The sequence below is a fragment of the Apostichopus japonicus genome, chromosome 19 (assembly GCF_037975245.1).
Source record: "Apostichopus japonicus isolate 1M-3 chromosome 19, ASM3797524v1, whole genome shotgun sequence".
NCBI classification, from domain to species: Eukaryota; Metazoa; Echinodermata; class Holothuroidea; order Aspidochirotida; family Stichopodidae; genus Apostichopus; species Apostichopus japonicus.
In genome coordinates, this window is record NC_092579.1 from 15,606,356 (window position 1) to 15,630,708 (window position 24,353).

Sequence of the window (24,353 nt, forward strand, 5' to 3'; positions counted from 1 at the left end):
TTCCAGTCAATGAGCTACATACAACCCGAAAGATGTTGAGAACATGATGGACAAGTTCTTTGTTGTAATATCTTAGAGACGAACAGAGTTGAAACTTTATCCCATTGCATGCTACGTAATGAACATTAGTCACAGAGTTGTGTGCAGAAGGTTACTTATATTCCAGTCAATGAGCTACATACAACCCGGAAGATGTTGAGAAGATGATGGACAAGTTCTTTGATGTAACAGCTTAGAGACAAACAGAGCTGAAACTTTACCCCATTGCATGCTGGGTAATGAACATTAGTCACAGAGTTGTGAAAAAGGTCACAACAATGTTCAAAAGGAATAATGAAAGTCAAGCCTTCTTGTATAATTCAAATAAAGAAGAATATTTTGAATAGGAAAATGTTTTAGTAGATATTCAGCCTGTTAGTCAGTCAATCAGGCAGTTATATGATAACTCCCACTGCATTAAAAGACATTTCTTTCATAAGTGTGTTTACCAGATATAAGTATGAAACAGCTCGAAATGAATTACATACCCTTCATTATTATGAAAATGTATTTTGTAGATATAGTCCTCCAATCAGCCGTTATTTAAAGCAACTTCCTAATGCCTGAGAAAGACATTCGTTTATTCATTGGTGTGTGTATGTGTTGGCTGAACAATGTACGACACAGTTCTCAAACATTGTGTATTACACGTGTAGATGAAGGCAACATTACATCATTCCATTGTCATTATACTTGCTATGTTAGTTGTGATATGTGTTACTGTATCATGTTTTATTAGTTGAGGTGTTGTAAACTGCTGGTGGGTGAGTGGTAGGGAGATTTGAGGGGTGGGAAAGGGGGGGCATGACCCTGTATAATCTGGGAACAGTTAAATTGTATACATGCATTAAGTAGTTATGATTTGGCTGAATTTGAAACTTCCAAGAAATTATATTCTGATTTGTTATTTGAAACTTAATGTAAAATTGACAAAATAGTGCAATATATGAATATTTACATGTACGACAAGTCTCTGTTGCTTTCGTTATTTGCTTTACAAAACAGTCTGTATCATTTACAAACCATTATAGAAAGAGTCATTGCGTTTATTATCATTCTTAACTTTGAATGCTATCCCGTCAATTCAGGGTTCCTTAACCCCCGTCTCATACCCATCCCATCCTTTCCACAAGTGCTATGTACTATTATCTTTTACAAAGTTTAAGTTCTTTCCAGTATGCTAGATCTCCCCCATCCTCCCTGGATTTTCCCTCTGATCTAACCAGGACATCTAACCTATCCTGGTGTTGGCATCTCGGTTGTCATACTGATTGCAGCCACGGTTGCCAGCCCAATTCAGTGACAGAACTTCCAAAAGCCAATTTCCCTTCATTCTCTTTCCTCACCTCCTACCTCTTCCCTGTCCCCCTCCTCTTCCTGCCTTCCCCCTAAAAAGTGAGAAGAAATGAAGTTACTGCAACGTGGGGGTATATTTATGTTGATGTCAGGTAGCCATATGTCCTGCATTACGGTGCAGACTACCCCCAGCAGAAGCGTTATTCTGCCGCTGACTTGTGTAACTATGGTTACACTCCACGGCAGTGCTGGATATGTCACCTTAATCCTTTGCATTAACAAACAAGAGTGCGTGAGCAATCGAATGATCATTTTTTCGCTTCATAATCAGAGAAATTTCGAGACTATTCTCGAAATTTGTGAGATAAAGGACCTATATACTTTCTGGTATATAAAATCAAGTCGAAAGTTTGAGAAACCAGTGGATAATTTTGACATAAAAATGGTCTTGGATTTTTATTTAAAAAGTCGAAATTTCGACTTGCTCCTCGAAGTTAAATCTCAACGAAATCGAGAAAACCAGTAAACAAAAAAGATCCAATTTCTGCATAAAAAGTCGAGCTCGGACGTTCAGAAAATATTTAGATGAAAGGTACAAATTGAGAATGAAACCAAGGAGAAAATGAAGTAAAATGTTGAAATTTTCACTGCCCTGTTTAAGGCCGTCACATCTATAACTATACTAAAAATTCTTCTACAGAAGATACCAACACGCCACGAGGTTTTCTGCACAGCCTCACTTTCTCATAGCTTCGCACGCCACTGTCACTCCACGTGTCAACGATATAACGCGTGAAGCACTTGTGAACACGCACATTACTCCTGCACATTGCAAATATTTGTATTTCGGCGCTAGGTGACGCGAGTAGACGCGAGCGTCTGACGTACGTAATTGACTATACATGCTACAGGGTCTTCTGCGCTTTACTAAACCTTTGTTTTCGGCAGTATGATTTTTGCAGCGCTTTTGCATACACTTAATGATGAAGCCAACATGCGCGTGCACGCGGGGGTATTCATTTGGCTTGGCTGTTCTTTGCGTGAAATTGCTGTGCCGTATTTCTACGATGGTGACTAAACTAGGTTTTATTTTCATAATGCAGAAAAGGAACTGTAAGAGTAGGATGCACTCAGGCACGATTTTTTAAGGTTGATTTAATAAATATAATGGCTGATAATTAGTGTTTCTATGATTATATAGGGATGAAGGAAAGAATGGACGGAGATTAATTCCAGAATATCCCAATTTATTTGCAGTTACGCCTATACCTTATCAGCAATGCATGAAAAATATTCCTAACATACGGCATACACACTCTTCCGTCCTACCACACAGTCAACATACAAAATGAGACAACGCGTCATCATTTGGATGGTAACGATGACGTAATAGCGCAGAGCAATAACTTGCGAGTAGCTCGCGTAGGACTGCGCGCGTCGTTTTACGCAATGAAATGCTGGAATAAGATGTTGTGAGCTTTGTGAAATTTGCAACAGAAACACGCGCCCCTGGAAAGTTTCGTAATAAACACCTCTTGGCAACAGTTGTTAGTTTTCGAAAGTAAACTCGCGTGGAACGTATTAATGAAATTGTTTTTCAAGCCAGTAACACGTCTGTACGTTCAACACCGTATGCGATTTGAAAGGTCTGGAATTATAATTCCTGGTTATACCTAACTGCAATGGTAAGTTACGACTCCGGTTTGCCTTATTTCTTTGTGTTTCCAAAGATTATCCGTCAAATCGTGTTTGAATTTCAAATATTTGTTATTGAAATATTGGCCTAGGCTAATCCCGATCCCTATTTTAAGCCATGTCACTTAAGTTTACAGTTAGCGCGAACATTTGGCTTGCCTACATGCTTAACGTTAAAGGTGGAGTATAGCCTATTAGGTTATTGTCATGCATAAGTCATCACGTTTTCCTGTGATACTTTTTATAATTCCTTATCTAGTTATATTCCAAAGCTTATTATTACTATGGGGTCTAATTTGTTATTATGTGATCTATCTGGGAATATATGTATGTATTTCAGATCCTCCTGCAAGCAGGAACTCGCGAAGAAGCCTCATTAGCTTATCAAACCCGCAAGCTGACCGAAGTCAGTCTCTTACATTCATATTTAACGTCCATGATTATGAATTGTCAACAACTCTTAAACTGGACGACATACATTAATCTTGGAGTGACTCGAACCGGGGACCTTATGATTGGAAGGCACCGGCGTTAACCACTGAACTAACACTCCTTGATATATAGATTGATATATAGATTGATATATAGATTACTCGTTACGGATACATACGTTACAGTACAAAATTATGCATACGAAGAGGCTATAATCAAAGTATTAGGCCTATATATAAGGGATTTGGTATGGTTGATATTGTCACCAGGCTGCAAATAGCTTGAATACCAACTGTTTGAAATTATAGGCTAGAGGCCAGAAGGTGATTAGGCCTAGCCTACGAGTTTTCTTTTGACTGTTATCTATGTCACTGAAAGTTAGCGATGTTTTTACATGAAATCTGGAAATATTGGTAAATTGAAAGTAATTTAAGTAATAAATTTTGGACATAATCACTGGCCTTTGGTCTAATACAGGAAGTTGTTTGTTGTATCGAAACATTTTTTTTACATCAATGGAGCTCCAATATAACTTCCAACAACCTATAACCGTGTACTGCATATTTACATAAGGTATTCTTGCGGTATCATTATTATCATTAAAAAGGAGTCGAATTTTACAAAGATGAAAGTGTAAATCGAAAATAATTTTTTTTGCAAATTTCGAACTATTCGAAAATTTACTACCCTGAGTCAGATAGCTTTATAAACTTAGATTCTTTAAAAGTATAAACATTTATTGCCAGTACTTGAGCGTTATGAAAGAACGGAGATGAATTGTTAATATAGCCATAGATCCTACCCACTGCTTGAACGTCTGTTTTCTTTGTCCGTAGTTAAAATAAAAAATGTCGATACAAGTGTAATTCTATCAAATTTTCGAATACATCTTTCTCTTGTCAAGCCATTACAGGACAATGAATTTAATATAACCTATCAAATTGAGGCCAGCATGCTCGTGTGTCAATTTATTATCTTTCTCTTTTCGACACAAAGGATGCCTTGCGATTTTATGCTCTGGTGGTTTTACTTCAAACTTGTTGGAAAGGTAAGCATTTCCTTGACGAAGGAAATACATAATTATATGGCATCATTGGCATGTATACATCTGTAACACTTAAGGGGCAAACTGTTAAGAAAAACCACACAAGATCGAACCTGGGCAAGAAAACACCGAGCAACTGAACCCACCCATTCCCCTTAAATATATGACGGTATCAAGGAATATATCACCAGTCACTTTGGCCAGCCGTTTTAAGATTTACCTCTTTATTCTTCTTATGTAGAATTAATTTCACTAAAGTAAGGCTTCAGCTTAAGGTGAAATTAATTCCAATTATTATATACCATATATGTTACTTGCATTTTATGCATTCCATATTTTCGACTTTAATATTGACTTTAATAACGTAATAATTGCTTCTTTTTTCTCCAGTTGGGTTATCCTCGACAGCTGTTTCTTCTATCGCCGATCAGTTGCTCCTTCTAAAACCTGGAGAACGAGAGAGATTTGCGGAAACATGTTTTCAAAGAGGCGTTTGCTCGCGAGAAGATGTCAGTTCATTCGTGTGGTCTTCTGAACATGCCAAGGCGAGTAGTGAGGTGAGTCATCAATTGGGGGGGGGGGGGGTATGGTGACAAGCGGACCTGGGGGAGGTGGGAGGAGGCAATAATTTAAAGAAAGGCACAAAGGCATTAGTGTCCGGTAGCTACATATTGTCTCTTCTTGGATTGTTTTTGTACTAATACAGACATTCCAACTCACATGCATTTGGCGTGTGACACACGCATTTCCAGCCCTTCACACGCTCACACGCTATGTGCACTTTATCACACGCAATCCACAAACAATCTCCGAAAAACCGTCCTGAAAGATGCTAATAAGGCTACATACCTCTACAACACAAAGCAACTTTGAGTACTTACACTTACAAGAGTAGTGCGTTTGCCATGGTGGTGGAGGAAAACACTGGGTGGGAGAAGTGTTGGTACTAGAGATTGAGAAGTGCGCTTCAATTTCTGATATAAATATTCAATTATGTTAGCAAGTGATTACTTTCATCGATTCAAGAAAAGTCTTTGTTGAGAATTGTCATGCTTGTTGAGTTCAATAATATATATATGATGATGAAATTCTCAATATAAAATTACTCAGAGAAACTGAAAAAGAATGCACCATTTTGCATCTAGGCAGTCAAAAATACGAACAATTTTCCAAAGGGGAGGGGGCACCCCCTCCCCTTAGACCCCTCCCCCACTGCCGCTGATCACACTCAGAAATTTTCCTCAATGTTGGAAAGTCTGCTAATAGGAGGGGGTGCTCGATAGTCGGAACTCCCCTACCCCCCCCTCCTTCATTTGATTTCGAGAAATAGCGGTTCCGTCATTCCTGCCATCGATACTCGCATTATCTGATATCAACTCAAGAATTGCGGTCGTAATAATTTTCTTGAAAATTTCACCACTCCAGCTGGTTATAAAATCATCGAGTTTTCAATGATACTAGACTTTCCTCTTGCAAAATTCATCAACACTCATTTTATATCAATTATTATGACAACTTGTGTTTACCTTTCTTTTCCGAAGGAGAGATTTTGGTACAGCTATAAGTGTGCTCTTAGCAAGAAACAAGACGATTGTCCAGGTTTGTTATGAAAAATTTTTAATGACATTTTGGTTACTTATCAATAACTGTTGTGAGAGAAAAAGAAGTTAAAGCAATTATAAATACTCAAATAAGTATAGAAAGGGGAGTGGATCATAATGTGCAATCCGTACCACGAGTTACAGCATTTGAATGTTTTCTCCACACAACAGCACATTACCAGTACTATTTGTTTCAAGAATAAGTCACTTTTTAAATTAAAAAAAGTACACTTTTTATTAGAATGAATGCATGTTTTATTACCATAGATTGGAAGAAAATTATATTGAAAGGAAAATCGATTTATATATATGCGAAACTTTGCATTACAATTTGACAACAAATAATATTTACTTTTTATTATTCGTTTTAGAGTATGTACAGAATAGTTTCTTTAGAGATTCATGTAGAATTTTAACATTTTAAAATCAACATAATCTTCTTTTAACAAATAATGCAAGATGGGTAATTCTTCACAACAGACTAATGTTTAACGCTAAAAGGTAAGTTGGCATTTATCTGCTAACTTATCATATTTGTTTCGTAATTTATCAAGTTCTTCGGCATTTCACTTGCTATTTTAGTCGATGGTGGTTGGAGTAGCTGGGGTCCATGGGGTACATGTAAGCACGGCTGTGGTGTAAGTCTTGCGACAAGATTTCGGAACTGCACCCAGCCCGCACCCCTAAGAGGAGGTTTTACTTGCAATGGACTAGCCTCTCAAGTTACCAACTGCGATTCGCTCGCTGAGTGCAAAGTTGAAGGTGTAGGTAAGTTGAAATTATTTTATCAATTGTATATTATTTAGGCTATGTCGGATTCTTTACCGTACCTCAAATATGCTAATTATAGGTATGTAATACTTTAACTGACATCACAATCAGTACGTACCCTACCAAATATATATTGAGAGGTTATAAAGTTCATCTTTATGCCCCTTCATACACCGGCGTCCCGGGGAAAAAACAGGACGCGTGGAAGGCAGTTGCTACGGGTTGGTGACGACAGCTGATTTCTCGAAATTGAAAGGAGGGGGCGACACCACAATGGTGCCTTTACCACATAAATTTGTCGCATGTTGTGTGAACCTTAATCTTTTCATCGTATGTTATGTGTTGTATCCTGTCACACTTTATTATACATGGTAGGAACGGCAAATTATAGGCACTGAAGACTCGCCCCAAACCGCGTGCTGCGCTCTGAAAAAGTTAACTTTCCGTTGCTTGCGAGTGAAGTTTTCTGCTTGTCGCTACAAAATGCAGACAGTAATGAAACGTGATACCTTGTTATATTTTATCTAGACCTGAGATGTCCATCGCTGCTATGAACACTGTGTTGTGGGTATAGACCGCAGCTGTATCAACTGACTGTACACTAGTGTCTAATTACCGAAGGTAGCAAGCTGTGTGCGTATTTTCTGGGATCGATGGTGGTGTCTAACACTTCTGTTACACCTCATTCGAATCTAGGTCAGATTACCGGCATTAGACGTTTCTTTTGCGCGAGTCTTCACACCCTTTAAGCCGACGTACCGCACGAGTATCGTAAACTAGGTCACGGTGGTCTACCTGTCAAACTATCTAAAGATATGGAAGTTAGAAATACAACAGTTAATGCGCGCAATGCAAGTAACCACGGAATCGTGTTATGTAATAATGCATGGAACACACGCTCTTGATAAATCATCGTCTAGATCATATCGTTATAGTAGCGATGTAACTGAGGGTCTGTGCTGATATTGTCTGGGTGATATAAAGTTTGGGTTTCCCATGTTCATGGATTTATTTTGAATGACTTTACCAAAACCAAAAAAAGTGTGACCACGAAAAAAAAAGGTGAGAAATGGTAATGACTGAGAACAAATTCTCAAGGTTTCGTTCGGTCAATGTTTTACGGAGTTTACAAACGAAATGTATACATATTTTCTCTTCCAGATACGACTAACGCCGTAGACAGAGCGAATCTTGTCTTACAGTCGTTCCATAGACAGGAACCTGAATTGGAAATGATGTGTATCAGGTCTAGATGTAGCTATGAGCAAGTAGCTGGTGCCATTACTCCATCTCATCTTACTGTACGTTAACTTCTCATCCATTAACTCTCCTGAACAATTCAAAATATTTACCATTTATGACAGAAGATATTTAACATAGACTAACACAATTATCATCAACAGCTATATACGAATCTATAGGTCTTGTACTTGCCTATACATCCCCATATATACGTTCTTACTCGTTCCCGTAAATGTAGATTATACTTTTAGGGAATTATTTCCTTGCCCTACGCACTTTCTATTACCGACATGACAACCCACAAGGGCCGTAGTAACATCTGTCTGTATGACGCGTTGTTATTGTGACCAATCATGTGATACGTTTGTCAACGCCTCGTTCAGATTAGAAATACGCATCCTGTACATCATCGAATTTCCGCAAAACATATATGTTACTTTGACACTGTAGTAGCAAACCGGCTGTCTTGCATAGTGTTGATGAGGCTATGACTTGGTAGTGCGGGGGAGGGGGGGTCAGCGGGGATTGCGGGTGGGGTGTGGTAGTATTGACGCTCATAGTGTATCTTGCGAAACTAAGGAAATAATATAAAATAGCTTCTCCGTCAATTTCACAAAATAAAACTTGTAAAAGTGATTTTTCGATCAAATAAGCAACTCCTATACCGAAGAAACCATGAATGCTTTTTTTCTCTATCAATAGGAGGAATACTGGAGTAATTTGCAGTGTATGAAACATCTTCGTGGTTGCCCGGGTAAGCAATGAAATAGTCAACTTGTATATTAATGATAGAAACGTCTCTGGCTTAAATTACTTAAGTACTAAAGTTTTGCTGCATGTATACTTGCATTTGATATGTTTCTTGGATGATAAGCAGCTTTAAGTTGTATGATTTTAGTCGTTTAACCCTAAGTTTATACTTTTATCCATATATCCATATATTTTTAATTGGTTTGACTGTCTATGGGATTCACATCCGTACTTTTTTTTTGTATTACCCGTAATGTTTTATATTTCTTTATAACTTTCTCTACACTTTATATATTTCTTAAAAGTTTTGACATTTCATACCTTTTCTCATTTGCATAAATTGTTTTCGTCCAGCCAGTTCAGTTGTGACAAATTTCAAATGCCATTACCACTCTAAACTGTCATCGTATATCATGCTTCAATGCGTTCGTACTGACAGCATATGAACAGTTCCGGACCCTAATTGAAAAAAAGATATTCATACTGCTCATACTCTCAGTACAAGTGCTTTGAAGCGGGACACAAAGGACAGTATATAGAGAAACATTGTGCCAACTGGGGTGTTTCGTCTCTTATCTATTTGAATATGTAGTATGTACAATAGACTAACACTAATCACACATCTCTGCCTTGTTAAGTTTTTTAAATGACATAACTAAGCGAGTAAGCTTATATATTTTTTATTTCAGTGGACGGTGGATGGAATGAATGGACTGAATGGAGTGAATGTTCTAGTCACTGTGGTGAGGGTAAATCATTCCGACGAAGACAATGTAGCAACCCAGAACCTCGAAGTGGAGGCGCCGATTGTGAAGGCTCGGCGGTCGAAGAGGGTGATTGTTTCGACCATAGCTGCGCTAACATAAGTGAGCAACGTTTTAATATTATTAGTTTTATCATAAACTGTCATGATTACATGGGTAAGGACAATAGGAGTACATAGGTGCAGCTAATTATCTGGTCTTTCTTCTTTTCTAAAACAGTATGATCATCTTAGTTTATTTTTTATATTTTTTTTATATATATCCTAAAAATGGTTAAAACGAGTCAAGAACTTAGGATGACCTAAGAGCAATACATATACCACACGAGGCTTCGTGGGGGCTTGTGGTAACCTACCAAAGAGGGGGACATTGGGACAGCGTGCTCCTCTTAGCAGGACTAGGGGTTTAATAAAGAGTTACAGTTTATTACCACACAACATAAATGATACAATTGTTTATATACATAATTAGAAGGAGGTATGGGAAACCTGAATATGTAAGGCGTTTAATAATCAACCCCTCTTAAAAAAAACAAGGAATAATGACAAAGCAGAAATAAAGATAAAACAAAAAACAAAAAAAGAATGGAGAAAATTTAACAACCATTGCCATTATGTTTGATAACTGATTGATAACTTGCTAAAGAGAGGAACGAAACCTGTTTTGATTTTCTTTGCTTCCTCACAGTCGGTGTTATGTTATCCTCATGGTCACAGTGGACCGAGTGTCCAGTCACATGTGGCGAAGGGGAGATTAGATCTACCAGGACCTGTCATGGTGCTGAGACATGTGATATATTAAAAGGAGAGAAAGTGGCCAGCCTGGTGCGGACTGCACCGTGTTCTCTCGAACCGTGTGATAGTAAGTAATATGAAATTACATCCACCCCCTCCCCTACCCTCCCACTTTTTCAAATTAAGACAAAGAAAATTGAGTTCCAATGTAGGCCGATTACCGACTTAATGATACATAGATGGTTCAATCTTCCATTGGAAAGGTATAAGCCATTTTGGGTTACAATGACCGATATATTTGGATGTTTTACATTTAACTTGTCGATTTTGTTCTGCGTTAGTCGTTGTTTTGACTGTTTATGACGTCATATCGTTAAGCATGAACGAGTTGGGACCCTACACATCAGCCGTAATCGAACGAATCGGAATAATATTGCATGAGTCTGTCCTACTCCCGTAGACAAATTTCAAGCGCTTTAGCTTAGTAAATACTGTTCTGCTGTTGTGCAAGTTTTGTCATTTTTCAACAAAGGCAAAGGTCAATGTGATTTAAAACAATAGTAGCCTGTCTGTACCAGTTTTCTAGTGTTATAGTGAAGAAAAGACCAGTCAGTTTTTATACTTCTCTCTGTACTATCCGTGGTTGATCCAGGGAAGGAGGGTCAGGCACCCCCCCCCCCACGGCCCCATCCCCCGCAACCTTACACACACCAACTTCTCCAAAATTCCTGGATCCGCTACGGTTATTATACTCTTGTTATTTGTGTCAAAAGGGAAAGGTGAATGGGCTGACTGGAACGATTGGACGGTGTGTACAGCCCTGTGCGGTAATGGTACACGTTATCGTCTGCGAGAATGTAATAACCCAACCCCGATAGGAGGAGAGGATAATGACTGTGAAGGAGAAGGTTACGAGAGAGAGGAATGTAGACATTGGGAAGACTTCTGTGAAGACGAGGAAACAGTTCTTCAAAGTAAGACATTTTTTTAAGACGAAGACTTGTGAATTTAAGTTTCCCCTGCATTGTTTTGATTTATATATATATATATATATATATATATATATATATATATATTCAAGTCCAAATTGTTGTCTATAACGCCCTCTGTTTTTATTTTAGACATTTAGAGACTGCATAGAGACATTTCGGTTAAATTTGTGCATGGGCGTAAAACCCGTGGGGGACGGGGGACATGTCCCCACCTTTTGAGCTGTGGTAAAATATCCCCACCCTCTTTCTTCAGGCCTCTAATGAAAAAAAATAATCAACATAAAAATCACTCCACGTGTAAGGAGAAACAGGTAAGTCGCAATATTCAGTACTGACAATATCGTCTGATGTCTCACGAGTACTGTTGATGTGACGGGGACTCTTGATGACAGTCTGGACATCCGGGTATTGACAACAGCGACGAATATGTTGTAATATGACGTCATTCTGCTTCCCATGTGACGTCATCTTCGATTGATCCGACTAGTTTCGTTCCCGCCCCCCCCCCTCCCCACCTCAGAAAAACTATCTACCCCCATGAATGTGTGTTTGTGCTCGCGCGCTTTTGCTTTTTGGATAAATTTTCATTCGTTGCACATTTTAAAGTTTCATTTAGAAGTGAACAAGTCCACTGTATTCTTGTTCTTTATAATCAGAAAAAAGTGAATGGAGCAAGTGGTCTCAATGCAGTTCTCCCTGCAAAGGAGGGTTTCGGATGCGTCACCGCTATTGCGAAGGGGGAGCAGAAGGTCATTGCTATGGTTCACTCCACGACATGGAAGGGTGTAACAGCGACACACCTTGTCCATGTGAGTAATGAATTTATACATGTATTATACAGCTATGTATATACTGACATCCGCTCTTACATATCTCCTCACTTCAAGTGCACTACGAACTTGAACAAGCATTGCCGACAGATGCAGTTTATGTTGCATGGAAAGTATTTATTCATTGCCAAATGTAAGGTGTCAGGGTACGGTAGGGTGTAAGGGTAGGGTAAAATAAGAGGTTGGGTAGGGCTAGGATGGGAAGATGGGGTGGGTCGGGTGGGGTGTGAAGGAAGAAGTAGATTGTAAATAAAAGGACGGAGTGCGCATGAATGGTGACTCAACAATCTTGAACCAGTTGCTTAAGCTCTCAGAAGTAGATCCAGGAAGGACTAAGAAGCGGACGATGACCTATAGGAGTGGGTGAGGTCAGGGGACGTCGTCGTGTAAACCGATACTATGAATTTATTGATTTCTACTCTTTCCTTTATTTCAACCATGATAGTTTAACTATACAAAGACCTTTAACCATTTATGGTCTCTTTACTGTCATTATGAATTCAGTGGAACTCAATCAAAACACAAGACACACATTCACGAACAATCTTTCCTCTTTAAAGTGGACGGCGGGTGGTCGGAATGGTCTGAGTGGTCACCTTGTTCTGTGACATGCGGAGCAGGAACCTCTGACAGACACCGCATCTGTAACAACCCTTACCCTCAATATGATGGGAACCCATGTGAAGGCAAATCTCATCAAATTCAGACGTGTGAGCGAATGCAATGCCCGAGTAAGTTTGATGACCAAAAACTAAACTACGATGAAATACGGAATCAAATTAGACCAACTATATACACATCGTATAGAGAACATGACAAGGGCCAAATGCTTCATATGAAATATATGAGGGGGAAGGAAGGGGCGCGGAGAAGGGCAGGGGAGGGTTGACTTCAGGGGGCCTTCAGAGATTCATTACGCTTGATAGAGATCAGTGAAAGATATATCAACATTTACGATGACCGGACGATGGCTTCTTCTTGCGGCCTACATAATTATGATTTAATCATTGCATCTGACTTTGTATGTATAGCTTACTCACTTATTCTTCTTAAATTCTCTTCACTTCCCTTACAGGAAACTTAACTGGCTGGGATGTTTGGGGGTCATGGAGTGTATGTAGTGAGGAGTGTGGTGGTGGTACCATGCAGCGGTCTCGTGAATGTACACTTAACGGTGAGACCATATCACAAGAAAGATGTGGAGGAGAATTCGAACAAGTGAGCGTGTGCAATTATCAGCAATGTTCAGGTGAGGATCCGCTTTTAAAGTCTCCCAGAAACTAAATCATGTTGTTTTTTCACGTAGGCATATCCTATATAATTACCATGTTTACATCATGGCTGGATAACATACCAGTATAATACAGTACATTATTACAGAAACCAGACTCAATGTTGTTTTTGCGTAGGTTTACCCTGCATAATTACCCTATTTACATAATTGCTGGAATACAGTGGGTGAAATATTTTGTCTTTTCTTTCTAGTGGATGGTAACTGGGCCGCATGGTCCGAGTGGAATGAGTGTACCGAAAGTTGTGGCAATGGAGTAAAAGCCAGAGATCGAACCTGTTCGGATCCATCACCAGAGGGGAACGGTTTGGCTTGCGAGGGACTTGGTACCGAAATAGAGCACTGTTCTAATACGCCTTGCCAATGTAAGCGCTAAAGAAATTTAGTACAATTAATTTCACGTATAGAATGTTATGACTGCTATGTACATACGCACGCGGATATTAACAGTATGTTGGACTGACCAATAGTTTCTTCATAATTTGTCATTTTCCGAAAATTTGCGATGAATTTTGTCCACCTAGTTATGGACAATAGAAATGAAAAAATAAGCTAAGTTTGTCGCAAACTTATCGGTTGACGAATATTCTCTTGATCGATATAGTCTTGAATAGTCTTACTACAATATGCCATATAGGCTCTTGGGAATATCGTAGTTGCTTTGCTGGTCATGGAAAGGCATAGAATGGGGTGGAAGGGGAGGGAGGGGGTGTCAAGATTGACGTGGAATGCATGGTTATTCATAAACGTGATGTAGTGTTAAGAAATTCAAAATATTCCTTTTTTTCAGCTCACCCGATCTCAGTGTATCATTTCGACGGCACATCTTTCATTTCATACCGTCGGTTTGCGAGACCAACAAAGCACGTGCTCCTCTTCGTCAGTTTCTTCCCAACCTCAGCTGATGGTCTTCTCCTCTTGAAACGTGAAGAGGAATCAAATGATGTGTTCTTAGTTGTAAAGTTTTTCCAGAATCGAGTCTTTCTAAACGCCAAAGTAGCAGATGCAGAAGTAAATGTTGAATCTGGTATTTTTGAGGTGAGATGTTCCTTTATTTTCTCTCTGTAATTATACTCAATAAGTGTAGAACGCAGGCGAGCAAAGTGCGCCGTCGGCCCTGGGAAGGTATTTCTAAACCCTTTTACATGCAACGCGAGGAATCATACACCAAAGGAAATCATTAAAATAAGCATTCTTTTGGGAGTGTACATATATGACTGACTTGTGATAGTAAATTTCCAGATTACAGGTTGCCAATGCATCGCATGTCACTTTTTTTTTTACTGACCAAATAATGTCACGTGTCCATTTTCGTAAGACCTGCTGCACGAAGATAGGGTATATCATTTCACTACAGACCGTCAGAAGAACTGGTAAAGACGTTTTAATGTTGTCTTGAAACGTTGTTACACATCTAAAGGAATGCAGATCCACAAAATGTACTCGATGAAATTTCCGGATATGGGATAAATATATTTCATGTAAGTGTTTAATCTTTCATGAGGTTTACTGTTTTGTTTTTGTTACCAACCCAGCTGTCTAAATGGAACCACGTCGAGGTTGGATTATCCTGTAACCAGGCGTGGCTACGCATTAATGACGGTGTAACCAATACAACGAAATTCACAAAAGATGTACCATATGACGTAGACTGGGACGTTCCACTTCATGTCGGTGGCGCTCTATCACATCTCCTAAATGATATTCCAGGTCCAATTGTTGGCGGTAAGGATATTCCTCTAAGAAGATTTTTTGGTTGAAAATCGGTTATTCAAAGAACTAGTCGATAACAAACACACAACATCCAACCCAGCTTCCTTCACATGAATATATATGTATATATTTATATGCAAAGTGAGGTCACAGGTGAATGTGAATTTATTGCACCCCTGATTGAGAGTATCATTGACATTCTGTTTGAACGGTATAACACACGAAAATTACAGTGAGTCGTACTCCTAATCTAGCAGATTAATCTTAACTCGTTGTAAACCTTATGAAGTATTCCGGGTATTTTGGAAATGTAGAATGAAGATAAGTGCAAGACCAGGTGCGTATCCAGGGGGGGGGGGCGTTGGGGGCGCGCGCCCCCCGGGTAAGAAAAAGAGGAGAGAAAAAAAAGAGAAGAAAAAAGGAAAAAAGAGGGGAAAAAAGAAGAGGAGGAGAGGAAGGAAGAGAAAAGAAAAAGAAGAAAGAGAGAAAAAGGAGAAAAGGAGGGAGTAAAAGAAAAACGCGAAGACACCGGGAAGAGAAAGAGGAACAGTGACATCATTACAGCGCTGAAGGGTAGCCAGTGACGGATCAATGATTTCGTAAAAGTGTGACTCACCCTACCCCTTACACCGACAACTCCATTTTTTGACGTTTCCATTTTCCTCTCTCACTAATGATCTATATATATATACTATATATGGTCTATCATAACGCGTGTGTAGAATTGTGCTATGAAACCAACTGTGGCTGGTCTCGAACTCGACCGTGTCGTCGGGGAACATGACGATTTTTGGAATGGGGGCGACCGCCCGCCCCCCCCCCCCATTCAGCATTTTTTTAAATGATATCGCTAAGTAATTTCAAAATAGAAAGTGCTTAGATGCAACTTACAAGGCCTGGGAAGTGTCATTTCCAGCGATCTGGGAGACATTTTCGGCCAAAATTTTCTTGCACGCTTCGCGCTAACAAATGGTCCTGGGTAGTGCCATTTCCAGCGATCTGGGAGGCATTTTCGGCCAAAATTTTCTTGTACGCTTCGCGCCAACCTATGGTGGCGCTACGCTGAGATAATTTGCCTACAGGCTTCGCCCCTCCCTTGGCAAATTCCTCGCTACGCGCCTGTTCGAATTTGAAACGCAAACAGCAGATATCCAATCATATCAGTGAGCATGAAAATGGCGTTCCATGATGAAAAGCCTCAAAACTGTCCGACTTGCCTGAAAAAATAACCAAAAATTTTCGCGCGCGAAGCGCGCGTTCAACGCGTCAATGTCGATATCATATAAGCAAGCATCCAACATTACATCGCATGCCATCATGTACCGTACGGTCCGTTCAAATTGCGCAGTATACCGCGGGATGCTAATGTAAACAACGACATGTCTCATGTAGATGTATCAAAAGCATGGAGGTCCAATTATGTCAAAACTCTCTTTTATTTTAGTAATGGCGAATTAGGGGCTGCACCCCGCCGCGCAGTGGCGGAGCGTCCATACGGTCAGGGGCGCATGCCCCCCCCCCCCCTGACGGACTCAAATGGACTGCTGGCGCGTTTTTCAGCTCTTTACCACTTTTTACTTATTCTAGATTATTGACTTTTTCATTGCGCTCTCATCTACTTATTGACATTTGTCACATTTTGTTGGTGTAATTTGGAGATGACACCTATTTATTCTTCGTTTATCTGCAAATTAGCCAGGCCCGGAAAGCGTCATTTCCGGCGATCTAGGGAGTATCTTTACTCAAAAATTTTCTGTACGCTACGCGCCAACCAGTGGTGGCGCTCCGCTTAGATAGTGTTGAAAGCGCCCCTACAGACCATTCTCGCCCCTCCTGACCAATACCCCTAGCTCCGCCAATTCCGCCGCGCCTCCTACGCCTATGTGTATAGTGTTCGGTTTCGGAAATATCTGCTATTTTTTCATTTCCTTCAACCAAGTTTTATAATAGCCGTTATAAGAGGTTTTAATATTTCTACACCAATAAATTAACTGTGTCTGAATTTTAGAAAATTTCTGACCAACATTCTGCATCAGACTTCCCTCTACTCGTGCAATTTTGACCGGTCTGTTAGGGGTTGAAGGAAGTTTTTCTATATTGGTTGTCCATAGATGAAATTTTGTACAACATTATGGGTATGTTTTGAAGTGAGTTTATTCACGAGAAATGTGAATTTTCAAATTCTCAACAAATATGGGGCTTAAAACCTTGAAAAGTGGGGTTGACGGGTATTGTGGGCCGCGACGTAGAATCACCTACAAAAGCAAAGACCCACAGGAGATGCGATCAGGTCGAACATGATGTGTGCCGGGTTGACAATCTTCAAAAAGGTTATGGATGGAAAAAAAACAACTATTAGGAAATACTTGGTTCTCAGGCAAAAAAGTGTACATCTGGTTGGTCATTTCAAGCCCGAGAAGTGCCGTTTCCGGTGATCTGGGGGGTATCAAAATAAGAAATTTTCTTGTACGCTGCGCGCCAACCGATGGTGGCGCTCCGCTTAGATAGTAATTCGCGCCCCCCGGGTTTGAAAATCCTGGATACGCGCCTGAAGACTAAGTTCATACCCTCAAACCTGTAATAGTATTCAGACGACGCGGTCTTGTACTCGTATCCATGATGATGTACACGGACAACCAGTCGGTCCGACAATGAACTTCAACAAGCTGGAGGGTTATTCGTTTATACGTTTTAATACGCAGTACGTCATAATACAGATCTCATGTTACCGTGAGCTGTTCTTTACATTCATGTTATTGTTGTTGTTGTTGTTGACAGGTTTCAATGGGAAGATCAGTAACGTAAGGATGAACTATCGGGAACTAAGACTTTCCTCGCAGATTGGAGAGTGGAATGGTGTCGGCTTACCATACGTGACTTTGAACGTCGGCGAAGAGCCAGCAGGTATGCGAGGATCGTTTTTCCTTATATAACTTAATCTATCATGACCCCATCGATGATCCCTTCATGTATCAAGGTATATGTTGTCTTGAAACATTTTAAATGAATGATGCATAACAACCAAAAAGTAGCATCGCTTGACGGCATCAAAGTACAGTAAGAGAATGCCTTGCTCTTTAAATGTGATAACGCATTCTAGACACAAACATTGTCACAAAATTATGATTAAATGCCAATACTGTAATAGGTGTAGTATCTGTTTGAAATCTTATGGCCGTTCTAGTATTTTTAGCAGCTTTTGTGTTAGGGTACAGTCTCTCCGGTAAGACAGCTTGACATAAATGAATAGGCCTATAACGATATTGTGTTCCGTAATCATGACGCACTAACATGAGTTGTCTTGCTAGAAATAAAATCGAATTGTGCTTTTCCTGTGTTTATTGTACTTTTTTCTCATCATCTTATGCAGATGTGGAATCTCAGCTAACCACTTTGAGAGGTTCCTCTTACTTGACCGTACCTGTTCATGTTGAGTACATGTTTCCACTGCCACCTATAGTCATCGAGGTCAAGGTGAAACTTCTCGATGAGAATGGGTTGCTTTTGTACAACGTTGGAGAAGAGCCAGCGTCCTACTTTGCGGTGTCAATAAGGAACTGTGTGCCGGTGCTCAACATTGACTTCGGAGGTGATCTTCTCGAAACCAATGGCGGAGTTATCCCGGTAAATAGATGCCTTTTTCAAACCTACGTTTTCATGCAAAACATTTCATAATGAGTAAAATAAATCTTCTCAGGTGCCGTATTAGTTAGGTACGTTAACTGCATTCCGTCGACAACCAGATCGTGCCAGGGGACATTGATTATGTAACCGTCCACCCATTGAACTTTGTTTTCTTAGTTATATTTTGTAAATGTGAATACATTATTCCTTATCGATATATCCCCGTGCTTCCTTGTTGACACCGGCCACCGGGCCTATAGCCCTACTTAACCGTCTTATTCATCAATTTCTTTTTGATCGACAGTTACATCAATGGGTTGACCTGGACATTTTGATCGATGGACCTGCTATTGAAATCCGCGTCGACAAAGGCCCAGCAGGACAAGTCTCCTCGCCGTATGAAAGTGCTCTTTATCGCCCCACGAAAACGATGTCCGTGGGAGGAGCAAATCTTGCGGAAATGTCTGTGGTTACCATGGCGCTTGGTGTTTCTACAGGCTTACGTGGTTATGTCTTTTCTACCATCATCAACGGTCACATGTCTCTGTCGGAGGAAAATACTATAGAGAGTCCTAACAATACCGTGAATTCTGCATTTGCCACATTATCTGGTACATGATTAATTTTTGTTAACGTTTCTCATTGGAACTGATATTGGAAATATATGCAAATTAAATCCGAATTAATAAGCATACCTATATGAGTTTTTATAGGAAAACAAAATAGTCGATTATTGACGTGTGTCGCAAGTTTCAAAGGGAAGTCAGTTTGCTGCATAAAGCTATGTTACGTTTTAATATCGTTGAAAGTAGTCCATCAAAATTCACATCAAGAATGATGAAATATGGCTTGCAAGTTGTATTGCAATTTTTTTTTTAACTTTTCCTCGTTTTTTGTAACAAGCTAACTACCAAGAAATAAGAGAACCAAGAGGCAGCAGTGTCGTCCTCCGTTGCAACTACCAAAATGTGGTCCCATCGCAAGACCCAACCGCTGCTGCAAGTGCGAGAGAATCTCTACGATGGTTGAAGGGTGACGCGGTATTGGAAGTGGGGGACCATATGAAGATTGAAAACGAAGTAATTCATCTTTATTCATATACTCTCAGAACAGGGACGGTGAAAGAGGATTAAAAATGGCGGGTGTGGGAGGGTGGACGAGGATTGAAAATGGCGGGTGTTAGAGGGCGGACGAGGATTGAAAATGGCGGGTGTGGTAGGGCGAAAGAAGATTGAAATTGGCGGGAGTGGGACGGCCAAAGGGGATTGAAAATGACGGGAGTAGGGAGGTGAAAGGGGATTGGAAATAGCGGGAGTGGGAGGGGGTTGGGGTAGTACACAAACTTTGAGGGACAATGGGACATGTGACCCTCATTAAAGGCGAAGGAGACCACAACATTACCTCCAGATTCCCAACAAGAATATTTGTCTGCGTATTCCGTACCAAACATTTTATTCATTTTAATATTTTTCACTAAAACCAAACACCTATACTAAGGAATAATTTTTCAACAAAGAGACTCTTTCAAAATGACAAATTGGTATCTTATAATGAGAAACAAACTGAAAAGAAAGAGTGCTTTTCATTAATAAAAAGGGTCATTCTAGTTGATAAAGATGATTATTTGTCAGGTGTTCACAATCATGGTGATGGGGGCATTTGCCCTCTCTGTGCTCACTAAGATCCACTGCGCCCCACTGTTGTACATATGACGTATCGTTCGTGAGACTTAACCCAGGTGTATCAATGTTGTACAGATACCAACAAATACCATAACAGAATGCATGATTATCCAAGTATTTAATCAATATAAAGTTTTTCTTCCGTTTTTCTTTTCAGTATTCATTAACATCTAATTTGCACCTACACGACCTCGATGACGACCGTGTTGGTCTTTATGCTTGCCTTGTTCATCTTGATGAGAGAAGCGTAATTTCCCAAGCATTTGGTGTCTCCGTATTTGATAGTGAATGTAAGTCAATATTCGGCTGTTGATTTCTGAGCTAATGTCCTTTTATTGTAGATTTTGTTTTTTAGAGCATTTAGTATGATGACTTTGACTGAAATATATTCTTACACAAGAGAACGACTGCTTATATTCCCATGCGCAACGGCAATTTTCCCCACAACCACCCTCACCCCTCCCCAACCACTGTCCCAATGAATTGCTCCATCCACGTCTGTCGTTTTATGTGATAAAGGTACACAATGTAACAATCACACACAAAACAACATTTGTGTCCCTTTGGTTACACTACTTCTCAGTAACGCATTGAATTATGAATCCAGATACCCCTCCCCCCCCCCGCACTATAACTGCTAAAAGGGTAAATGCAGTAAATACGTTTCATGCATACGCTACTTGACATTGCATATCATCTTGCTGCTTCAATCCTCTTTACTCCATAGTTTACGATTTTGATCCTGATATCGTCGACGATGTGTTGATTATCGCAACTGCCAGTCTCTTTGGTTTGCTCGTGGTTGCCATTGTGATTGCGTCATTCATCCCGTCCTTGAGGAAACGGTAAGACTTGCAACTAAAGTGGATGCACTGGTAACAATTAGTGAAAGTTTAGTTTTCGGAGTACCTCCACACCTCCCCATTCCTCCTGTTTTTTCGCCTGGATCCGCCCTGTGCACGCAGTGCATAAATGATAAACATTTCAAACATGCATGTCAAATATGAACTGACATAAATGATATACATTCAATGTACAGGTGTTAACAAATGTCCGCCTCCTGTTCCACATCTAAACATGGTCAAGGTATGCCTATGTTTGAATTGAATAGACTGGCATCGTTGTGTCAAGAATAAACTTCTTGAGCTCTTTACATCTTTGAATTAATGATATTCCAAAGATCCCAAGTAACCTTTCAAAATCGAAATTTTTCTTGACAGATTTTCACTTCTCAGTAGTGTTCACACCATCTTTGAGAGTTGCTGGGGATTACCTCGTCGACTTGGGAAGAAGAAAACAGACGCCAAGAAAGAGAGACCTGCCTTGCTGGATGAGATCAACGCGACCTATGACAATTTCGCTGAGAGGATTGAGAAGGCCAAGGAAAGAGCAAAACGCGGTAGCGTGCCAAGTGGCCTCCTGGATGAGATTGATGATACATACGAGCAATTCGTTGATCGAGTCAGACGTGCCAGAAATTTCCCACAACTTGACAAATCCCATCTGCAAGAGATAAATGCGACTTATGACAAATTTCTCCAGAAAATGAATGAAAGTAAAAAGAAAGATGTTCTAAAAGAAATCAATGAAACGTATGGAACCTTTAAAGAAAAAGAATTTAAAGCAAAAGCAAAGAGGGCGTTGAATATTGAAATTCTGGAAAACAATCCTTCCTCTCGAAGAGAAAAGGAAACATTAAAAGCAAAGGTACTTGACGATATCAAGGGCACCTACGACGACTTTAAAATGAAGCAATCTGGGAGAGAAAAGAGAGCATCACTGTTGAATGAGGTAAAAGAGACGAGAGGTCGTTCCCAAAAATCAAAACAGGTAAAGGAGCATGTGAATGCTCTACTGGAGGATGTGGGTCATACATATGAAAATTTCAGACAAAAACAAGATTCTTCAAGAAAGAAAGAACAATTGATCGATGAAATAGACCGTACTTACCAAGAGTTCAAGTCACGTGAGGAGAAATCCAAACGAAGGACGTCGTTGATGAAAGATATCAAAGACACAAAAGGTCGTTCCCAAAAGTCGAAGAATGTAAAAGACCACATCAGTAGTTTGGTGGCAGAAATAGACAAGACATATGATCAGTTTAAAGAAAGGGAGAGAATGTCCATGCAAAGTGATGAGCCATTAATGGAAATAAATTCAGGGGAGAGGAGGACGAGCAAGTCGGCACCGAAAGCATTACAAAATGAAGTAAACCGTACCTACGAAAACTTCAAGCAGAGAGAGGTCAATCAAAATCGGCGAGCAACTCTTATAAATGAATTGATAACCGATTCCGATGAACAACTGGACCCTGAAGCCAGAAGAGAGAGGAGGAGAATGTCTCTCAAGAAGGCATCTGTAATGAAAGAGGTTGCCGCATTATACGATAGCACCCAAGACCAGGAAAAGAAGAGGGTGCTTAAAGGAATGCTCATTAGAGAGATTGAAGATACTAATACGGACTTCAGTGAAGCATCTCCCTCAAATACGACCGGTACCGTCTCTAAGAAGAGTGTTTCCTTTTCTTCGACACCAACAGGGGTACCTTCAGGTGCAATTGGGGGAGATCTTAAAACGCATGATGAAGATGAAGACGAATTCTCAGATTTCACAAGTGACGAGTTCTCCGACATTGACGAAGAATATGAACCAAACATTAATGAGAATGATCAAAACATGAATTCATCTAATGGAGCACAAATAAATCAAATTTTGCCTCCAAGAAGACCAAGTGTAAAGGAATTGGCAGAGAGATTAAGTAATTCTCTTACACTTCTTCCAGTTGAACCATTTCCAACAAATCGTCACGAAGATGCAAACGCCATTCCTCCTCCGCCGCCGCTACCGCCAGCGGATTTTTTCAGCAACTTTACGCATCATGAGAAAAGTGACTACGATATGAGTCATCTTACTCCTTTCATAACTTCCAGCGAAGAATTGACTAACTTAGAAGATGAAGACGGAAACATGTCAACAAACAACAGTCACGAAGTAGCAGATGGTAAGATTTCAAAATCGAAATCAAACTACGGTACGAATCGCTAGAAAGGTAACATCAGGCTGGGTCAGAAAAGAAAGATGAACTTCGATTACAAAAGTAATAACATTCCATGACCTGGCGATAAGTAACTGCTATGGAAACATCGCTGCGGATTAATTCTGAATTCAATTCTTTTGAGGCAATTTGTACCAATAATGAAAGCTCAAACACTTTCGAAAGGCTTTGATCGTCGTTTGGTTTGTGGTGTTACAATATATTCATTACTTCTTTGCGATTAACTTCTGTCGATTAAAGAAATTGCCAAATTCCAATTAAAGTCACGATGACATCGAAGACAATTTAAAAAAAATAAGATCATTTCGAATTATTAAATCAACAATTTATTCTTATAATTTTGGCAAAAAACATGTTTTGTACATGTTAAGACCAATATATATTGCTAGTTAAGAAGAATTTAAATTGTTCCTAGTACACCACATCAAACACTTATTATAATATATATTATAGATTGTACAAAATATATATATATTTCATTCGCCATTTCTCGCTGTTAAAGCTAGCAATAGGTAAGCTACAAAACAATGAAGTGGATGAAAGTACGCTGTTATTTTTATATGTTGTTTGTTTTCCATAAAGATTAATATGCGAAATAAATGCGGTATAAACACAATGAAATGAAATTTTCTCATTGCATCAGTTTGATCGCACCTATGTGTAAACGTTATGCTAAAAAAACTTTCCCTTTACGTAGTGTAACGATCTTTATCTAGCGTGAAACAAGTTTAAAGGCGAAACATATCATTCCATCAGTTTGACAGTCCATTTCAAACGCTATGCCGAAGAGCGGATCT

The 24,353-nt window shown here is 39.7% G+C and overlaps 1 protein-coding gene across 1 annotated transcript; it reads left to right on the forward strand.

The window, feature by feature from the left end:
* The first annotated feature begins 2,912 nt into the window (after nt 1–2,912).
* LOC139959906 (uncharacterized) lies at nt 2,913–24,180 on the forward strand. The gene is made up of 23 exons (XM_071957832.1): nt 2,913–3,020; nt 4,459–4,510; nt 4,898–5,064; nt 6,049–6,106; nt 6,691–6,876; nt 8,041–8,180; nt 8,824–8,875; nt 9,561–9,737; nt 10,323–10,496; nt 11,143–11,343; nt 12,018–12,170; nt 12,752–12,922; nt 13,267–13,440; nt 13,677–13,847; nt 14,273–14,520; nt 15,018–15,207; nt 17,974–18,099; nt 18,566–18,819; nt 19,124–19,430; nt 19,723–19,898; nt 20,659–20,791; nt 21,229–21,346; nt 21,722–24,180. The coding sequence occupies exons 1-23, from the start codon at nt 3,018–3,020 to the stop codon at nt 23,544–23,546; spliced, it is 5,256 nt and encodes a 1,751-aa protein (XP_071813933.1). The 5' UTR covers nt 2,913–3,017; the 3' UTR covers nt 23,547–24,180.
* The last annotated feature ends 173 nt before the right edge of the window (nt 24,181–24,353 follow it).

What these genes read in the sequence shown, in the direction of transcription:
- LOC139959906 (XM_071957832.1), top strand. An exon ending in GTGCAAAGTTGAAGGTGTAG is followed by an intron (nt 6,877 to 8,040) that starts GTAAGTTGAAAT and finishes TTTCTCTTCCAG; the next exon opens with ATACGACTAACGCCGTAGAC. An exon ending in TCCAGGTCCAATTGTTGGCG is followed by an intron (nt 15,208 to 17,973) that starts GTAAGGATATTC and finishes TGTTGTTGACAG; the next exon opens with GTTTCAATGGGAAGATCAGT.